This window comes from Synchiropus splendidus, chromosome 13, assembly GCF_027744825.2.
Source record: "Synchiropus splendidus isolate RoL2022-P1 chromosome 13, RoL_Sspl_1.0, whole genome shotgun sequence".
In the NCBI taxonomy this organism is placed as follows: domain Eukaryota; kingdom Metazoa; phylum Chordata; class Actinopteri; order Syngnathiformes; family Callionymidae; genus Synchiropus; species Synchiropus splendidus.
In genome coordinates this window covers 9467369-9488081 of record NC_071346.1, presented here as the reverse complement: position 1 = coordinate 9488081, position 20713 = coordinate 9467369, and the positions used below count along the sequence as shown (strand labels likewise).

General features: G+C 42.3%; 1 protein-coding gene across 6 annotated transcripts in view; it reads right to left on the bottom strand.

Annotated features, from left to right (window-relative positions):
- Positions 1-20713, bottom strand: part of LOC128769584 (dipeptidyl aminopeptidase-like protein 6) — a 65641-nt gene that overhangs the window by 16957 nt on the left and 27971 nt on the right. The window contains exon 1 of one of the 6 annotated variants that reach the window (XM_053883416.1): positions 9431-9593. The exons of the other annotated variants lie outside the window; for them this stretch is intronic. Coding sequence (XP_053739391.1) covers positions 9431-9487 — 57 coding nt within the window. The 5' untranslated portion in view covers positions 9488-9593. Of the gene's footprint in view, positions 1-9430; positions 9594-20713 lie in introns of those variants that run through there. 6 annotated transcript variants of the gene reach the window in all.

Here is a 20713-nt window from a genome sequence, read left to right as displayed (position 1 = left end):
GTCATGAAAAATAGCTTTGTGTGAAAAAAAAGAAAATTTATATATAAAAAAATAATATATATACAAATATAACATAAATCTATTTTTATATTTTATTTATTTCCACTTATGTTTATAATATATACATACATATATTTATTTAACTTACAATGTCATCTTTTTCCACTTATATTTATGATGCACTTCATCTTTTAACCCCATTATGTCATTTAAAAAATGTATTGATTGTTGTTTTTCACATTTTAAATATATTTCTGTTTTTTGGGTGGCAGATGAAAGAACATTTTTAATAAATTTAGACTTCCACTCCACTCAGAAGAGCGGGCATTTTCACTTCAGTAAAAACCTGGCAAATAAATGGAGGAACCAGCGGGTTGCATCGGGATTTGCGAGTCTCAGGGCAGGTCGTGGGGGCAGCACGCTAGCTGCAGAGGCGCAGGCTTACTGAGTCAGAGTTCATCTCCAGAACAAGAGCTGCTTGAGCTGCCAGGAAGGCTTTTCTATACAGTCTAGTTCAGAGCAATATTTCACACGGAAACCCAACAAAAAAAGGTGTGACTCCATGCGCCCACTCACACACACTCACACTCACACACAGATCATGAATTCAGAGGTGGGAGTCAGTGAGGGCTGTAATCCGCAGCAGCCTCCGTCATCGCAGCAGCTGCTGAAACGGTTGTAACTAATTAGAGCCGCTCTGTCTGTCCAGCGTCCAATGGTTAATGAGCCGTTTGAGTCCAGAGTCCAGTCCAGAGCCTCCGCTCATTCTCTCACTTTCATACTCCACAAATAGACCTTTCACTCTTCAACACGTCGGAACCCAACCCTGTGTGTCGGCGGGTGTGTTCTTGCACTTCTATCTTTGCTCTTTGGCCGCTTCTCACTTTGTCACGTCTCATTCTGAGGGCTGAAACTACAAAATACCTTGGTTATTATTTAGTTTGGTTAAGAGTAAAGGTGAAGTTCAGCCACTTGTTTTAGAAGGTTTCGGGGGAGAAGCTGGGGAAAGCATTATGTCAATGTATTTCAATGACAGTCCTCACTTTGTCACGCCTCATTCTGAGGGCTGAAACTACAAAATACCTTGGTTATTATTTAGTTTGGTTAAGAGTAAAGGTTAAGTTCAGCCATTTGTTTTAGAAGGTTTAGGGGGAGAAGCTGGGGAAAGCATTATGTCAATGTATTTCAATGACGGTCCTCACTAAGATAGGAAGACAAACGCGTGTGTGTGTGTCTGGTGTCGGCTCCAGAGGCAGATCAATAAAGAAAGCAGTGATTACACAGAGAAAAACAGCAGGCGCGTCGATAAACTGATGTATAACTGCAGAGGTAAAGATTCGGGAGAAAGGCCGTATGGATTTCTGTTCTGGATTCATGAGATACTCATCTTCCTCGTGCTCTAATAGGATGCTGAAGATGCTGTTCATGTCAACCAGCGCCCGGAATAAAACAAGCGCATGCTGACAGGCGTCCAGATAAAAGCTCTTGTTGCTTCTGAAGAACCCTTCTGAGTGACATGATTTCAGAGATGACGGAGAACTGGGACTCTGAACGTGACAGCTGGAGCGGGGCCCAACTCTCCCTCCAGACAGACTAGTGCCTGGCTGGAGGGCACGTCAGTAGACAGTGAGCGGTTTTGGCGATGCCTTCACTGACCGCTGCGATTGATCGGTCAGAGGTCGGACTGCTTTGTCTCACCTCAGATCAATGGCTTGCTGTGGAAAGCTCTTCTTCTCACCCAATATTCTGGACACTACAGCACCGTGACTCGACCCTTAACCCTCCCTGTCAATAACAAGGGGTCGCTGCACCCACCCGATTGATTTGGAAGAAAATAGCAGCAGCAACGTGTTCATTATCAGCTCATCATGGACATCGACCAACCTTTCAACTGCTGTCATATACATATACACCATTCCTCTCTGTTTGCCTTTCTCCTGTCACTCAAAGTCCCACTGTGAGTCCAGTTCGAGTCACCTTTCACCCCGTGAGTCTGGAATCGGAGGATGACTGTAAATCTACCGATCAATGAGGAGTGGTTTTATATTGTACACGTGAAGAGTCTTGTGGGTGAGCAACAGCTGATAAGATAAACAACCCAAAATGTAGTTATTTACAAAAAAATACATTAAAAAAATATTGCACTATGAGAGAATATTTAAAAAGTTAGAATCACGGGAAAAATGGTAATAGGTACAGAATATGTCAATGAAATATAAACACCAAAAATTAAGTGAAGATATTTCCACCTTTGGTTGAAAAAAAATCAGACTATAAAAGCAGAATTTTAACAGTTTAAATGTTTTTTTCCCAATTACTTTGTCCTCCAATTATGTACTTCAAGTAAATATATATATATATATATATATATATATATATACAGAATAATTGTATTTAAAAAAACCCTTATATGCTCTCAGAGAGCTTCAAACTAAGTGAAAATACAGGGTTTGTATGTCAAAACAATCGAGGAACAATCGAGAAAAAAGAAAACTGAAAATACATTAATAAGGGGTATATATATATATATATATATATATGATGTAATATTTTGTGAAATCATGTGGGTTTTCAGAAAAAAAATCTATGGAAAAAACCCATAGGAAGACTAAACTCCATATTTGATCTGTGTGTGTCCCACCATCAATACGTTGTGCTCTGGTGACTTTGTTTTAACAGTGAAAGTTGTTTCACTTCTGTCTCCTCCAAGCCATGGCCAAGCAAAGGCATGACATTCCTTCCTGCTTTTCAGTCATTGCAACTCATCCAAAAAATGTGCTTCAGACCAAAATAATCTCTCTCTCTCCCTTCACCAATCTTGCGTACTGAAAGGACCTTGGTGCATGTTTGCGCCTCCGCTTGGACGCAAATGCACCACTCGAGGCTAAAAGAGGCTGAAGTCTTCACCTTGAACCGTCTGCTGGGCTTCAGTTCTCAGCAGCTGAAGAGATGTGTTAATACACAGCTGTTTACTCTCGGACTTCACCGAACAATGCGTTGCCCTTCTAGCGCTATATGGCGTTATGGAAGCTGTCATTGCGTCGTCTTTTAAATTAAGTTCAAATGAAATGGCAGATGGCAAGGTTGCTAGTTCGATTCCAGCTTCCACCTGCTGATCGTGTGAGAGTAACTGGAGTTTATATCGAGGCTTCTTCTGATAAAATGTCATGTATTAATCTAATGACAATGTAAACCACTTGCTTATTAAGAGTGATTCAAAGAACATATGCAGATGCATTATTTTGAGAAGATATTTGCATCCATTAAGGGAAAATAGAAGTTAAAAAATAAATTAAAAAAAAAAAAAAAGTTGAAAAAAGATTATACATAAAGAAGAATAAATACAGTAAATAATGGGTGACATGAGAATTTAATCCAATATAAGTATTGCTTGCTACAGCAAAAGTAAATGTGTATTTGTATTTGCACATTTAAGTACGATAAATAGATCTGCAGGCATCTTAAAGTGTAGCAGCACTTTTGCTGTTTTCAGCTGCATCAGGAAGCGACTGCAGCAGCGTATGGCTCCTCTCCTGTCAGATGTTCTGTTTGACCACTCTCCTGAGGGAAGGACATCTCTCCCGGCAAGTGTGATGCAAGACTCTTCCTGTCTCTCTAATCTCCTCTCCCTCCCACTTTCCCTTTGTCTAACCGTCTCTGTCTCTCTGCTGAAGTGTGAAATGGATCTTAGGTGATCTCTGTGCACCTGGTTTCCAAGGGAACCGGCGGTCCGATTTGCAGGCGAGATGCTGAGCGTTCGCTGACAAAAAAAAAAAAAAAAATCTTACTGCTGTGAGCCACGTTGGAGAATTAAAACTGAATCAGAAACAAGACACTCGGCCCGCGGCGACATGAGACCAAGGCAGAACCTAAAGACACCGGACACTTGACACTCGATATTGGACCGTACTGTAAGCGCAGTCGGAGACTTGGGGGTAAACTTCTCCTCTGGAACTGCATCAATAAATCATGGAAATTCATGAGCTGGATTAAGAATTCATGCCAGCTGGCTTTCGGTTCTCGTACGGTCCAGCATCAGTTTGGGTCCATCGTCCATCTGTCTTTGTCCACATCTGGCATTTAAACAGGGAAGAGTTTAACCACTGCGCTGCCAGTTCTGAAGTTTACTCTCACAAAGTAGTGATGTGACAAAGGTGTTCTGAGCTGTCAGTCAGTGACTCTCACACTATAATTCTGTTTACTAGTTCATTTGAGTGTTTTGGAAACCTCTTACTAACATGAGGATTAAAAAAAGATTTAAAAAAATGAATGGTACTCGATAAAAAACAGTTCTATGATTAAATAATTCCATTTGATATCGACACCAGAATGATACAATTTAAGTTGAGTAGGAATGAACAAGTTTTTTAAACTACAATTTTCTATGCATCATGGATGTTTCGGTGACGACATCCCATCGTAGAATGTGATGCGCCAGGATTTGGTGGAATGAAAAATGCTCCATGAGAAAGAAATTTTATGCGCGATTCATCTGCAACAAAAAATCATTTTGTTCTGTAAATAATGAATCAAAATTAAAGCACAAAAGCTTGAATAAAAGCTCTGCACTGAAAATGATCATGTGGTATGGTGAGAAACAGAAAATAATAGACCTGAAGAAAAGATTTAAAACCTCTTACTTCCATAGAGTTCACAGTTGTGGTGCATATTCAGCCGCTGATATTTACTTAAAATCTATTTCCTCCTCACAATGTTTACTTTTTGATGAATATTTTCCTCCCAAATATTTTTTTTTTTTATTTTGCAATATTCTAAGATCTCTCCCAATTTGGCACAATTTTAAGTACTATTTAATTATATAGTTTTAGCTTTTGTGTTAATAAATTCAGCTGACACTGAATTTTACTTCCATTTTAATTGTGTGTTATTATTAATATATCCATAAATGATTTTTTCCTTCTGTTTCCCTACAAAAGCACCTGGCAACTCCTGAATCTTTTTGTGTGAAACTCCTCACGTTTTTAGTGAAGCTGGTATCAAACTCTGGGCCTGAGGGCCAAATCTGGGCTGCCTGTCAATTTCACAAGGTCCGCCCGACCTCTCAATGCGTATTGTTGGATCAAACTAATTCTTATTTAAAGTTATATAGCTGATATTGAATGGCAATAGTCTGACCCACTAAGACCACAGTGTTTACGATGGCTCTGCCCATGTTTGAGTCCTTGATTGTAATGTCTTTCCACCACACACTTGTGACTCAAAACATTTGGTTTTGTTCATAAAGCCAAGAGTGTTTTCTGTCACTTAGCTTCACAAATCCATCTCGAAACCTGCGAGGAAGTCAAGTAGGCGTCTGAAATTACATTAAACAATGAAAAAAAGTGCCTTTCATCCCAGCTCACCGCCGATTATTAAATATCTGGCCAGATGTTTTTTATCCAGCGCCGAGCTTCCGACGCTGAAATCCTACCAGTCGGCTCCAGTATCCTGCGTGTGGGAAATCTTAAATTAAATTACAGTCTGTCAGCGTGTCGTGTTTAAACCCGGGATAAGTGCAGAGCTCATCACAGCAGGCGCATTAGTGGCGCGGAGGAAACTTTCACAGCATCAAACACAGATGAATAAACCAGGGAAAAAAGGCATGATTTAAATTGCAAAAAGCTCAGTTTTCGTGTTTGGAGTTGACTGAAACTGGTGCACTTTTATTTCTAAATGTTTTGGTGAAGCCAAAGCACGGGGGGTTGGGTTTCAAAGTATTCACTGTGTTTAGTATTTTAGTCACCTGCAGGTTACTTTCACAGAAAATATTTCTGATATTTCAGACCTCACAATTGTTCTATTCTGGATTATTGTGGGCCACATAAAACAACGTGATGGGTCAAACTTGGCCCCCGGGGCCTTGCGTTTGCACACTGGCAAAATAACTGAGTTTAAATAAAATATAAACAAAGCTCTAACTAAATATGTTGAATCGTGATATGAGACATGAAGAAACTGGTCTGTCAAACTATTCTATACGACTCCAACAATGCAGAGATTCTGTCTGACTGAGCAATGCTGGCAGGATCTGACTCCTCATCTTGAAACACAAGATCTATTTTAAGTCGCGACAAGATGAGCTGGCAAAAAATATGCAGGTAGTGTTGGAAACCTGGATATGGCAAATGGTACTATGGCGCTTCCTCACACTGTAATGGTAGTAGAAGTTAATTCCAGTCCCACATCAAACATACAGTAACTTCTCTTTCATCTGAACTTGATCAGAGGGATCGAAAAGACCAGTTTTTTTCGACCCCTTCTTTAATGTATTTTCTTTTCTTGGACAGACTGTCAGCTTGAAGGCTCATTTATGCTCAGCGTTACATATGGATACCCAGTGTGTAGCTTTAATGAGACAAGAAGACAAGGCGAAAATTCTCCGTCCTCCAGTCGCGATGTATGTGACGGCTGCACCGACTGCTCTGTTTCCGCTTTTGAGCCATAGGTATATTATCAAATTTTTTGGAGTTTGTCATTGTCATAAACTTTTGAGTCCGGGCTGCTCCCCCTGGTGGATATATTGGTGAACAATTTCAAAGCAAAGAACATGGAAGTATGTGATCAGTGACGTAACAACGTCGGGTACCATTTCATACATGAAGGGAGCATAAATCGGCCTTTAGTTTTTTTTCATTTTTAAAGTATATTTTGCTTTCCACAGTACCGTGAGTCAACTTCAGTCTAGTTTGGTAGATTACCTTCAAGGATATGAGTGAATCTGTCGACTTCAGAAGGTTTCTCAGCCTGTAACTCTCAGTCCATACCTCCTCACTCGCAGCCTTTAGCGCCTCCCAAAAAGTAAATAATAGATGACTCATAGAAATGAATATTAAAGTTTGGAGTCAAAGTCAAAATGTAGATTTCTCTATCCAAGCATGGCGCCACCGTCTCAGCCTTGAGGGTTCGATGCGAGTAGGAGGAGGTTTCAAGGAGGTTTACACAAGCAAGGTTCTCAGATCTAACCTTCTAGTCCAACTAGGCTAACTTCCTTCTCTGTAGAAACCTTTTCTTGAGGCATAATCCCTTGGTCAAAAACAAACACAGTCTTATCAGTGTGTTGTGGCTCTGCCCCGCGTTGGGTGCCAGTTATGTTTCATCAGAGCCCTCACACGACAGAGAAGGACTTTCCTGTTCAATGTAAGAGATTCCCCGCCAGTGGATTCCCAGGAAGACAGCATGCTTTCCTGCTGGCTCTGTCCAATGAGTCTCTCCCAGATGAATTACCTTCTCCTACTATCATTCGGAGAGAGTCCAAACACCTGTGAGAGAAAACGTATTTTGTCTGCTTGTGTCCCTGAAAGATTTATTGGGCATATGGACTGAAACACATTTTTAGTTTCATGTTGAAGAACCTGCAGTTTAAACATTGATCACACAACTACAGTACAGCTGAAGACTTAGCTTCTACTTTTTTTGATTTTGAGTTGAAAGTTTGGAGTAGACTGGGGGCCTTTTGTGGCCCTTAAACTGACGTCAGTTTGTAAGCATGACTATTGAACCTGAGAGTGCAAAACACTCCAACCTATCTGACAAGACCTTCTGTGCCTGTTTGCATTAAAGTGTCAATATACTGATGGAGTAGAAACGTTGCTTTATGCCGCTTTATATCGTGATAGTTTTGGTCTTGTGCTGTTCAGTGAGATGATGCTGACTATTGGCAGCTCTAGTACGCAGAGACGGCTTTGTGTTTTTCTTCCTCTTGGAGTGCAATGATTGGGCCCAAGTGAAAGCATCTCTGCATACTAACAGCAGGAGAGAGGCCAAGACGGAGGACAAAAGTGTTTTCTCTGGGAATATCACTCAAGGCCTTCCTTTGACAACACTTGAAAAGAGCTCCTTAGCATCTGAAGAAATTGCAGAAGACGGCGAGGATAACAGTGATTGAAGTGGAATCGCGGCACGATTGCAACAGTTGAAGGGAATTCTCTCCCAATATGTCCCCGGAATTACAAAGCAATTTAAGTTTTAAACAAAGTCATGGCGTGCAGGGTCTCGGGTATTCTCACACGGCTTTCAGGGGAAAGTTGTTTTTTCAAGTTTCCTAAACTTGATACCATCAGGAGCAGAACGGAGGATCAGCGGAAGATTGTGTTGTGATTGCTTCTCTACGCCTTTTGAGCTTCACATGTGCCAAAAATGGGAGCGTTTCTGAGCAGGCGGCTGGAAGCAGAGGATAATACAGCTCCAGTTTTCACTTTTATTTTCCTACATTAGCACATGCAAAGGCCTTTGTCTCTGCAGAAGTTGGTGCCTCAAATGTGCCTCTCCTGTTGATGAGTTTCTGACACTTAAATAAGAGGATTTGTTCAGCAGGGTTGTGTCAAACTGACAAACACAAATATTCAAAATGTGTTAAAGTGTGGCAGGGGTAATTCAGAGAGGGAGGGAGTTGAAGAAGAGAGTGCAGGCGGGGTGGAGACGACTGAGAAGAGTGGCGTCAGGAAGAAAGAAAGTCAAGCTTTATGGTTTAGAGACTCACACCACAAGAAGGAGAGTCAAAAGAGTCATCAATGAAGAGGTTGTCATTGTGAGAGATGAAGATCTGACCTCAGATGATTGAAGAAGATAAGGAGGCTGGATGTTTAGGGCAGAAAAAGTCGATGAAGAAGCAGCAAAATGAGCTTCAGTGCTGCAGTAAATGGTGATGGAGAGAAGGAAACGGTTGCTTTGACATCTAATGCGTTGTATCTTCTTACGCCAACCAACCAGAGAGCAGACCTAAGTTCACATTAAAAATCCCCTCATGAATCTTCCTGGTGATCTGTGAAGCGGGTTTTCAACTTAACCCAGTGAAATTCCGAAACATCTGGTGCCAAAAGGCTGAAGCGCTGGATCGCTCAATGAGCGCGGCAACTTTAACCTCCAACGCTGTGGTGTTGCCCCTGTTTACGCCCTCAACTCTCTCCAAAAGAGCTCAAGAAAGTCAATGACTGTTACACAACCCTCATGTCTGACAAGTTCCTCCAACAATTTGCAGTCAAGTGTATTCCAACCGTTTAGTTATATAAATCCAGAAGTGGATCCTGTGTGCGTGTGTGTCATTACATCACATCCCAGCGGTGTCATACACTTCACCATTTCGACTGGCAGAACAAGGCAGGGAATTAACGCCCACACACAGGCGTCTCTGTTCTTTTTTCCAACGCAGCAAAACTTTCATCTACGGAACAGAAATGTGTCCCAGATTTAAAAGTTTATCAGCAAGTGCTGCTCACAACTGCTACAGTATAGATGCTCCTCCGCTGGCTGGGGTTACAACATGCTGCTAAAATATTTAAAGTGACGTTTAAAGTTGTGCCTTGAGCCCACAGGACTGAAGCAGACGGCAAAACATATCCTGATACTTAAGTTCTCAGCCCACGCTGTAGCGATGCTGTTGCACTTGTTAGAGTGCCGTGTCCATTCGCCCGCAAGGTAGCCGAAGTCTTACCTCATCCTGCTGCTGAGCCGGTTTCAGAGGCCCGTTTGGGTCTTTCGCAGAAGTCATGAGGGTGAATGGAAGGCGAGAGCGCTGAGCTGCTGACAGGTGCAGAATGAAGAGGAGAGAGATGCGCAGGGCGAGTGAGCCAGAGGAGGGGTGAGGAGGAGAGGGAGGCGGCGAAGGAGCCCCAGCGATTTGCTAAAATAATGAGGACCGTGGGTGCAGACGGCGCTCGCCGTGACCGCTGACACGTGGGAGGATTATTTTACCTCTCAGTCACAGATGCTGCTTCGACAGCGGTTAGTGCGAGGACTCAAACAGTCTGTTTTGCCTCTTTATCTGAAAATATTTATGAATTTTGTTTCCCTAGTCAGGAAGGACTGAATATGTGCTGACTGTATTATCATATAAACAACTCTTATGCTCCTTGTAAAGTGATAGCCACTCAAACTTTGTCTGTTTAGTATTTATAAATCTTACGTATCTCACTATTTTGTGACTGTTGCTAGTAAAACTGGCATTTTTGAGGAAAATGGAGTCTATACGCCTATGTAATGAAGTGTGATTTTCATAAGGAAGGGCAAGTGTAGCTACGTTTTGCAACTGTTTTTCCATAATATCTTCACCTTGAATTTGGCCTCTACACCTTAGTCTGAACTGGAGAGGCTCTAAATCAGAAATTGAATGTGGCGCAAAACATCAATAACAAACAAGATAATTTTTTTTAAAGATGTTTTTGTTTATAGAAAACATTTTAAAAAACTGGTAATGGAGTGACTTTTTAGATTCTAAAACATGTCAAACTTAAGCTGAGACTAAAATTTGAGTTTACGTTCTCTAAAACTGTCATTATCCTACCCAAAAATATTTTATATCAATATAATATTGTATCTTCTGTTGCTGACCAAAAAAGTTTTATGAAACAAATAAATGAAAAATAATAATAACAATAATCATAAAAACTAAATATAAATCCTTTGTTTCTGTTGAACAGGTGTTAGCCATATGTTTTTCTTTGGGCTACAACTGAAATTTTGAACCCTGCATTTGTAAATGGAGTTGTTGATCATGTTACACAGCTGTGTGTCAAGCAGAGGTGTAAAGCTCTTTAAACAGAACGATTCATACACATCTGTAGCACTAAATAAAACACAGGTATTTAACTAGTCCAGAAAAAAAATGACTCCCGGAGCAGAGGATCTTTTCATTAGTCTGATGAAGTGCAGTCTGTTACTCTGCCAGTGAAAGTGAATGTGTGGAGGCAGATATCTTAAGAGAACTAAAGTTTGACAGGATGTAAGGGACACCCTGGAAAGCCTACAAGGCACACAGAGACAAACAAGCAGCAAGGTGTTTTAAACATTCGGTTTAAGGAATTAAATCTTTTTTGTTTTCCTTACAAATCTACTTATGAGATGGCAGGTCATATATTACTCTACCACTGGTCTGGAACGTTCCATCTTCTTAAACAACCATTCTTCTCTCGTCCTTTGATTGTTTGTTTCCCTGGATACAAAGTAAAGAAGAGCTGGAGGTTTCATCTTTCCACCTGGACCTATATTTAGTTCCACCAGCTCCACTTCCCACCGTTCAGCTTTGCGCTCACAGCAACTTCTAATATGGAGACCTGTCAGCTCGGATCAGCTCACGGCGGGCGCTCATTACTGGCATGTCCATTACACAGGAAATGGAAACAGGAATCAATGCAAGGAGAACAAAATACTTCCAGGTAGCGGCGGTGCTGATCTTTTCAGCCTGTATCCAGTTTTGGCCGTCTGAATTCTAAATGTGACTGACAAAGTCCTGAGCGCAGCAGCGCAGTCAGTCAGGGGGGAAAGATTTGCATAGTATCACTAGAGCACCATTAAAATCATTTTCTCTCTCCGCGGTGAGCCAGAGCTGCTGCGCCAACAAGACAAAAGGTTGCTGCTGGCCTGGATCTGGTGAGGCAGCGCTGCCGTCCTCCCACACTGAGCAGAAATAGTTCCCCGGCTCCTGACAAAACATTGTTTGTGCTCGATCTTGCTTACTTTGTGTCACAATCCACATTCTTGTTAGCGCAGATTGTCTATCTTTTCGAGCTGAACACACACCCTGTGGGATATATTCACACACCAAGTGTCTTCAGAAGTCAGGCAGAGCTCCTGGCCTTTTGAACCGCGAGGAGGAGAAGAATAACAGTGTCACAGAAGATAGAAAGAACAGGTGGGGAGGTGGAGGAGGATCAATTTGGATCAGCCAGAAGGGAGGATTTCCTCTGTCGTCTCCTAACTTCCCCGATCATTAGCGGCTCTGCTTCAAAGACGTTAGTGTGTTTGACGTACAAATATCAATCGAGCAAGTGAACTTTTTGCTTTCTAGTTCTTAGATAGTAGATGTTTTTGTTCTAACTACTTGTCTCTGGAGACTTTGCAGTCCACTGAGATACAGTAGCTCTGGTCAGTAGGATCTTGAACCAAAAACTTAACTATCAAGCTTGACTCACATCAAGTTTGGGGTCAAAGGAAATAGACAATAAAAGTCAGCGATTCTTTCTTTATCAGCAGCTGGTCACCATCTTGACCCCAAATACAATGGTCACTTCACCACACATTGGACTACATTCAAGCTGGTTTGAATCACAAGAGCAAAAGTCATCCTCGTAGCTGCTCACACTGTTAGCATGAAAAACTATTTGAGTTAAAAAATAAATAAAATAAATAATTCAATAAAATTAAGATATAAAAAACAGAAGGTTTATTTCCCTCAGTATTTCTACACTCACTTTTGCTTCCTAATTCTGCCACTCCTGAGGTTCCATGCTGAACCCACCTCTGTGTCTTATTCCTAGACAAGAACGTGACTCACCTCTCAAACAAGAGATATTGAAGCTCGTGTTTCAATGTTAAGTGTGAGACGACATAGCAAAATAGATCGATGCCACTTCCTCTGTTCAACTGCAAAGTAAGTTCCATATTCTTTCTTAAAAAGAAATCGACATGAAAAGCTCTTCATTACGTCGTCAGACGTTATTAATATTATAGTGAATGCAGGGTCGTATACCTGCGCTGCACATGGCGAAACTGATATGCTGCTGCTCTCACGTGTGCACAACACAGAAGAGGAGCAGGCACGTGGACAACAACAACGGAGAAGGAACAATGATCCAAGGTCAACTCTGCAGTGTTTGTATGTAATGTATGTGTTAATATATTTCATGGCAACTCAGAAGACAAGTCCATTCAACATCAGCCTATCCAGTCCTTGAAGCAGCTTCCAAACATCCCGTCTCAACCAGAACAGTCAAGAGAGCAGCGACACCCCAGCTCAGGCAGCTACAAGCAGCCTAAATTGTTTTACATCTGGAAGCTTTTTGTTGCTGTCAGAACGAATTCAGAGACAGATCAGCGCAGCTTTCCAGATTTGTGGCGCCTCAGCGACTCGCTGTTATTTCAGAAGGTGATGTTTTGACTCCGTCAGACAAAGCACAAGCCCTAAGCAAGTTTCAGCACCAGAGCTGTGGACAGCTCCTTCTCAGTTATTTCTGCTGTCGAGTGTCGAGTTCCGCCAAGCGCTCGTTAGTATCTGAACACATGAAGAGACGGGGTTATTATTCTAATCCACACAACCTGCCGACAGTGCTATTCTCACTAATGAGCCGTTCAGATCCACAATTAAAGATTTAAGTCAACAAACTTGTTCTCGAGAAACAAAGAGGCATCCTTGAATCTCATTGCTCCACATTTCTTGTTCTGGGAGTCATGTTTTTTTAGCAGCTTTGTGCTGACTCCCTTCAGCTTGGTCACAAGAAAGCACCGGGAAACTTTCTCTTCTGCAGACAAACACCTTGAAGCACGTTGACAAGTCTTCAACTGTGTGCTGGCTCCCCCCAGTGATCACTGCTCGACTGACATCTGCAAGCTGTAACCGACCGCCTCCCCTCTCACTCCTATTGATTCCCATCAGACCAACTTGTTTGAGGGGCCGTTTACAGTCAGTTATTAGTTTTCTCTGCTCATGTGTGGCAAAAAGTCTATGAAGAAAAGTTCAGCGTGGTGTCAGGGGCGATCATTACCACCTCACCTCGCTGACAGCGGTGAGAGAAAACCTCCAATTATATTGAGAAATTGTATTTCGGTGCGTAGTCTTGGTCATGCAGTGAACCAGCAGCAGTGTTTGGACACGAGTGACACCCAGGAGGGGGGATGACTTGCTACCTCGAGCTGAAATAACAGGAGTGTGCTCACCCTAGTGGTTGTTTTTCAACATAAAAGGATCAAAACTGAGCCAAAACTCCCTGTTATAAGGTCTTTTGATGATAGATGGATGCTGTTGTTACCCAACACCATGGTCACAAAAGACACAGTGCGGAGTTCAGAAGGTGGTTGTAATGTTATGGCTGCGTAATGTTTTTGGGGTATCCAATATCTAAGTCATCCAGGAGTGGCTCCAGAGGTGAGTCAGGGTTGCTCAGTCAAGCCTCCTGTAACAGCGGGAGATTCCGTCTCTTGGTTGCCCTGGAAACCCGCCGAGCGACCGGAGAAGGTCCCTGGGGAGAGGGAAGTCTCCGGCTGCCCTCTGACCTCAGTTCTCATAAGTAGGTGGCAATGTGATATGATTCCCTCCACTCCTGCCTGAGATGAAGTCAGAATTGATTTCATTTTCATGACATCTACAATGACGTTTATTAAATCAGCCCCAATAAATACCAAACCGCCGCGGCTCATTTGCACAAAGAGCCGGTGCCTCATCAGCATGTCAGCTGTCGACGTAAGCGCCGCCCTCTGAACGCCGTCCTTCCACCCGCCGCTTGTCTCTCTCAGATTTCTGCCCTTTCGGTGTCAAACCGCATTTGAAGGAAGGTTAAAGACTCGGCCGACACGTGGGCAGCTCTGTGTGTCCATCGTCTTAAAAGGTCATCCGTCCTGCCCCGAGGAAACACATGACAGTGATGAAAACGCAGCGGAATCCTGCGCCAGCACTGACTCACTGTCTGGATGGTTATTTCAGAGCTAATGAGACTCATTAATGTGTTTCACAGAGAGGTTTATACTGAGACTCTATTATTCCTCAACTGTATTGTCTGAGTTAATAGAGTTCAAAAACCTCTAATCCTTTCTTCCCCGGCCAAATCTTTCTTTTTCCACTTTCATCATTAGGGCCACATTATGTAGTCATGAACCCTAAAATACATTTATACTACAACCACATTCATTATTTTACTGCTATTCATATGTTCCTTTTAGATTCACTGTGATGCTGTAATAACTCCCGCAACATTATATTTAATTTTCATCAACATGATATGAAAAAAAAATTCTGACACCCAGGGAATTCAAATCATACTTGAATACAAGTGCATTCTTTCATGCTCTCCCTACTTTCATAGAGTAAAATGCATTTTAATGTATAGTTATTAATAAATACTATATTTGAAGTATACACTAATATCAAAGGAAATTATTCTTTTCATGTTATTATTTTCAGCTTTAATTCATTCCCCAGTTAGAGAGACACTGAGTTGAATTTGAAGTACCAAAAAAGGTATATATATATATATATATATATATATATATATATATATATATATATGGTGAACAAATGTAAAAGTATATATCTGTTATTTCGTGTGTTGTTTCGTTTCGTTGTTCCTCCCCAGCTTCACAGACGCCACTGATTTCCACACCTTGGTTCCAGTCTGCGGTGCCAGATGGTTGCTTCGCGTCCTCACTGTAAACTCTCTCGACCCTCACTCCTCTCGTGTTTCTATATATATGTAAATTCTGTGCGTGCTTGATGGTTTTCCTCAGCTGCCTCTCTTGTTCCTTCTCTTTTGTTTTTTCATTTTTCTTTCTTTTTTTTTTTATAGGAGAGGTAGGGGTTGTAGTTGGGTGGGGGGCTATTGACCAGTACTGACTCCTGTGCTGTGGCATGAGACACAGGTCTTGCAGCAGCCCTACTTCAAATCATTCTTAGATCACCATGTGTTAAACTGACTTCTGTACAAGCCTTAGATTATTGACAGTGAACACTGTTGACGTTGTCAACACAACTCACCACCACGAATGAAACTTCATGAATCAAACTACACTGTACAACTGAGTCGACTGACTTCAGATCCATGCTGCCTATTTCTTTGACTTATCTCTTGAATTATCTCCAGCTTGGATGAAATTCCTTCTGCATTTCCCATCAGGGGCAAATCAATCCACCCTCACTACATCCATCAGAATGGTTGGTTGTCTTCCTCTTCTCCTCTTTTCATACTTGGTCCCACGCTGTCTCCTCTGCACGGGCTACCTGACCTCCCTAACTTTGCCTCCAAACTTTACCACACAAGCTCTGAAATACTTTGTTTTGATCCTGTTTTAAAACACTGACTGAACAAGAAAATGTATTTATCAAAGAGTCTAACTATTTATCAAAGAGTCTAACTTGAACAGCTTGACTAGAAAGTCTAAACAGGCCAGCAGTAACTTCAAAAATTCACATGCTTCCTCACCACAGACTCCAGCTCAGATAAACCAAATCTGAAACTAACATTTTGTGTCAACTATTGAAGCACTTGGCAGCCTGGATTTGGCCCACAGACCTTGAGTTTGACCAAGTCTTTTAATCCATGCACCACGGCTGCTGTCACCGCTGCCCTGTAATGCTTCCTCTTCCCTATTGCTGCTGCTTCTCTGTCTCCGCCACCCAGTCCACCCGCCCTGCACCCTGTTCTTCGCCTTCCAAATTCACCCTCCGCCCCTTCCAACGACTCAGACCAACTACCTTCAACAACCACAGACAGTTATCTGTGGTGAAAAGGCTTTTAGCCGGAAATTTAGCCAGGCTGTCCCAATGTCTGTCGGCACTCAGTTCCGTGGCATGGCGACCAATCAAACTCAAGCGTTGCGACTTGTGAGATGTGGAAACAAATATGGCGCCCGCGATTCAGCAAAAGTTCCAGGGAGAAAACCTTTCTGTTTTAAACCAGTGTGATGGCAATACAATTGTGGCACTAAACAGGCACTCATGATGGGAACTTTCGGGCGTCCCTTCCGCCCCCTGGTGCCCCTCTAGCTAAAAGCCTGGCAGTGAATTTTAGCCCCTAAATACACTGTTTAAAGTGTTTTGTTCCGCAAGTTTCTGCTGACAGATTGTTGGAGTCCATGTCTGAAAAGCAGCAGGTGAATTAAAACTGTATTGTGGTTAAAAATGCTAACAAAGCAGGCTATTCTTCAGAAGCACTTTGTCCATTACGGCGCCGACGTTGCTTAACCACAGTCATCCTCAGAAGGGAAAGTGCATTAAGGTTTTTTGAACCCAATCCAGCGACTCCACTTCTACTTTTTAACCGACATAAACAAAGCACAAGTTTAGAAGAAGACCCTATTTATTCATTCTTGTTTTTAAGCTGACCAATTATATTTTCTGCGAAGACGTCTGATGAGACTTCAGAGTGTTTTTTAAAGCTCACAGCGTTGAATGTTTCCCAACCAGTCACACAGCAAAATGCCACAGACGACGTCCGCGCACTGTTAACTACAAAGCGCTGCACTTTGTCAAGCGGAAACAGCCTGTAATTATTTTGAAAATACCCTTCACAGGAAGGTCCAGCGCCTCAGAACCTTCATTACAGGCGTCTTAATTGCTGCTAAATGCCCCGGGCAGTGACAATTAAATTAAGAAATTGCCCTTTACTCTGAGAGGAAACACTCACCTTCCACAGTCTCTCCACTCGGGACAACTTTCGCGTGTTCATTTTAGCGACGCGGCTTCACTCTGTGCTACAGAACCGAAGTGTGAGCGGTGAGGAAGATGCTGAGAGATGAAGAGATGATGATGATGAAGAGTGAGCGGCTCATAAACTGGACACACCTCAGCTCCCTGTGAGAATAATCCCACAGTCAGCATCTCAGCATAAACACGCCGCATTAAAGTTAAGTGGGCAGGGAAGTGTAGCTGTTTTCCTCCTGTCAGCAGCTGCTATGGATTTCTTCAGACTTGAGTGAGACCTAACACCTCAACTGGGTCGGAACTCTGGAGGAGAGTCGCGAAGGGACAGTGTCCAGGAGGCACAGACAGCCACACTAATCTCTGAAACACAAGCCATCGACAGAGGAACTTCACAACAATCGGCAGTGAACCACTTACCTGGGCCATTAGCAACACACCGCCGCTCAGCAGAGATCAGCATTACACACCACACACAGACCCCAGCACTTTAGGGAGCGCCCCTCCACCTCCACCCCCTAAGAGTTGTTTACCTTGTTGTTTCTCCCGACAGCCATTTATCTACAAAGCATCCAATGAAAGTGCCATTCACCGGCAACAGATTGGAAAGTCTCTAGATACACATCAGAAAGTGTGTGATTCGTCGGCTCCACTGCACGTGGTTCACAACAGAGAGAAGCTTCTCTCCGCTTCTGCTCTCCAAATGATCCTTCTCATTCGTCAATATACGACTTCTTAACTGGTTCTGATGGAAACAATATACGGCACTGGACAGAGGAAGTCGAGCAGCTCACCAGGCACTGACACTGACAGACTATACGCATTTTTTGAGCATTTATTTTTGCTTTATTCCAATCCACCCCACCTCCAGCGTCATGTGCCATGCTGCTCACTTTCTTCTGAACATTACTGCACCACATTTATTTTACCCATACAATCAGACACCTCTTTAGCATTTGAAATATCAATGGTATCATAAGAAATAAAATTCAAACTGTTTGGAAAGCAAGTGTTCTGCACTCAGAACAACGTAAACAAGGAAGAATGTTAACCACGCCTCATCTTTCTCATCATCGGGATGAACACTGAGTCATGAGCAATGTGAATCGACGTGACTATAAAGTTGTTGACTAGTTGGTGTGCACCTTTTCTCAGTATGTTTTAGCCATTTTCCAAAGCAGCTCTTGCCTGTGATTTTCACTGGTGTTTCACCTACTATTATATGAGACTGTCTTTGGACTGCTTTGGTTCCTTATAGCTGAACTGACTGTGACAATCGATGGATCGTAACTACTGTATATTGAATATTCATGCAGCATTGATCGCATAAAACTGTTCTGCAACTCTACTGACACTGTAGATTGTATACTAACGTGCAATTCTCAAAAAAGGTAAAAAGTAGAAGTGGCTTAGAAATCTAAATTGACAGTGACAGAAAGCGTTAAAATTCTGACTCAAAACAATGGAAAAAAGGTGAACAATACGCCTGTAAAATGGTGTCCGACTGAGCCCCAATATCGCTAGCTGGTCGGTTTCTGGGTTTGCGATCACTGAGAACAAAGAGAAGAAAAAAAAACCCTTCCAAAATGAGCCAGTCCGACCCAGAATGTATCTTGTAAATAATGGTCTTTTGTTCGGAATAACTGTGTGTAAGCCAGTAAACTGAACTGTAGCCCTGTTGATCGATCAGTACTTCATTGATCAAACTACAACCAACTTTGACTCCTGAACCCTCTGATCATTATGCGCTATTACAGTTGTTGCTTTCAGTAATTGTGTTCAAATAATTGTTCCGTAAACCTTTGATAATACTTCTACCAGGTGACAAAGTGTCTTACGAGCTAGCTCGCTAATGTGTTCACAATAAATAATCCGCGCTTTCGGACAACTAGCCACCCAACAATTTATCTTCCTTTCTTCTGCTGCTTTCGCTGTTTTCCCTCCGTTATTTATAAATGTCTTCCACGCCGGCGTCACCTTGATGTAGTTATGCTCGATTCATCGATTCCCCGCCAGCGGAGTCGTTTTTCATCGGATACCGGGTTAGTCATTGCACTCACACTTGAAGCGTCATTTATTCATATTTATTAATCATCAAAAGTTAAACGTGTGTAATAGCTGCTGCTGATAAATGACGAGCCTAAAGAGATTTATTTGCTGACTCAGCAGTTTTCCAAACCCAATGGGAAATTCTCATCAGCAGCGGATGGATTCAATATATCCAGAGCGAAAACTGCCTTCCGTCAAGCGGACAGACAGTATTAACACTTGTAGTAACTTTAAGTAAGTGCTCATGTCTGACTTGAACGTTTAAAACATCTCTACCTGAAAACAAAGACTCCCAGAATGCACCTGGAGTGAGGTGAAGTAACGTCAGTCATCTTGATATTTGCTTCTCGCCATCATCGGAGTGGCACCATTTCGGAGACAGAATCACTTTCTGCTGCGCTGCTCCACCAAACAATCATCATCTCTACCATCTCCGTTCCGCCCCGCGTGAGCCCGGCAACATCACAGAACTCTGCCATCGACTCTGTGCTCTGGGAAAAAGCAATCTCCCACTTCCTCCATCTCTCGTTCAGACTCGCCACATTGAGGAGCAGCGCCAAAATATTGACTGCAGGCTTGACTGAAAGCACAAGACAGGCCACACATCCAATCTTCGGCGGACGTCTGGTTCAGAACCGCGTAAGAAAAAAAGTGGCAGGCCTACCTTCATGGCTGGAGGGACAACGCTCCTGTCTCCACCACAGAGACTTGAACGCAAGTCAGTCCCAGCGAGGATGGAAGCCAACCTCATGTGTTATTCAGCAGAAACTAAACCAGAGCTGGAGGCGGGAGAGACGGCCCGCTTAGTCGCGGCACTGCGCCGGCACACTTAAGTTACTCAGGCAAGGAGGTGAAGGCAAAGATAGGGTCCTTTATCACAACCATAATGGAGATGGATGGAGACGGAAATATTCCACTTCAAGGACTTCCTCTATGCTGAACTTAAACTCAGACCTCAGTAAAGAGATTTACTGTAGGGGCGACGATAACAGACAGAGGAAGTAAATATTCCCCCGTTTTACATGTTAAACTGAACCGTCTTTTTTCTGGTTGTTAAACTCGATCCTTTATCGGGGAAAAGGTCACCAGGTGTGAACTCTATCTGTTCCAATGAGGATAGTATATTCAACCTCAGGATTGGCCGCGCTAATGCGCTCGACGCGTGTCAGGTCAAGTGAGCTATCAGAGGAAGAGGGTCGGGTTTCTTGAAAAGTAATTGGTACGAAATGTGTGTCAGGTCATCAAATAAGATCAAGATTACTGACTGTGTCTTTATGCCATTCGACTGCAGACAGTACATTTAAAACATTATAGTGAAACAACACATACAAAATCACATCGTAATAATTCGAAAAATTTAAAAAGATTAAAATTACAAAACACACAAATCCACTGTTGTTACTAAATAATACTTTCAATTTTTAGATTAAAAAATATATAGATTTTAATATGCAATAATTTCATGTTTTTCTATTTTATTTATGATACTACTTTTTTTATAATTTAGAAAACCCAGAGGGATAAAGCTAGAACAAAACAAATCAA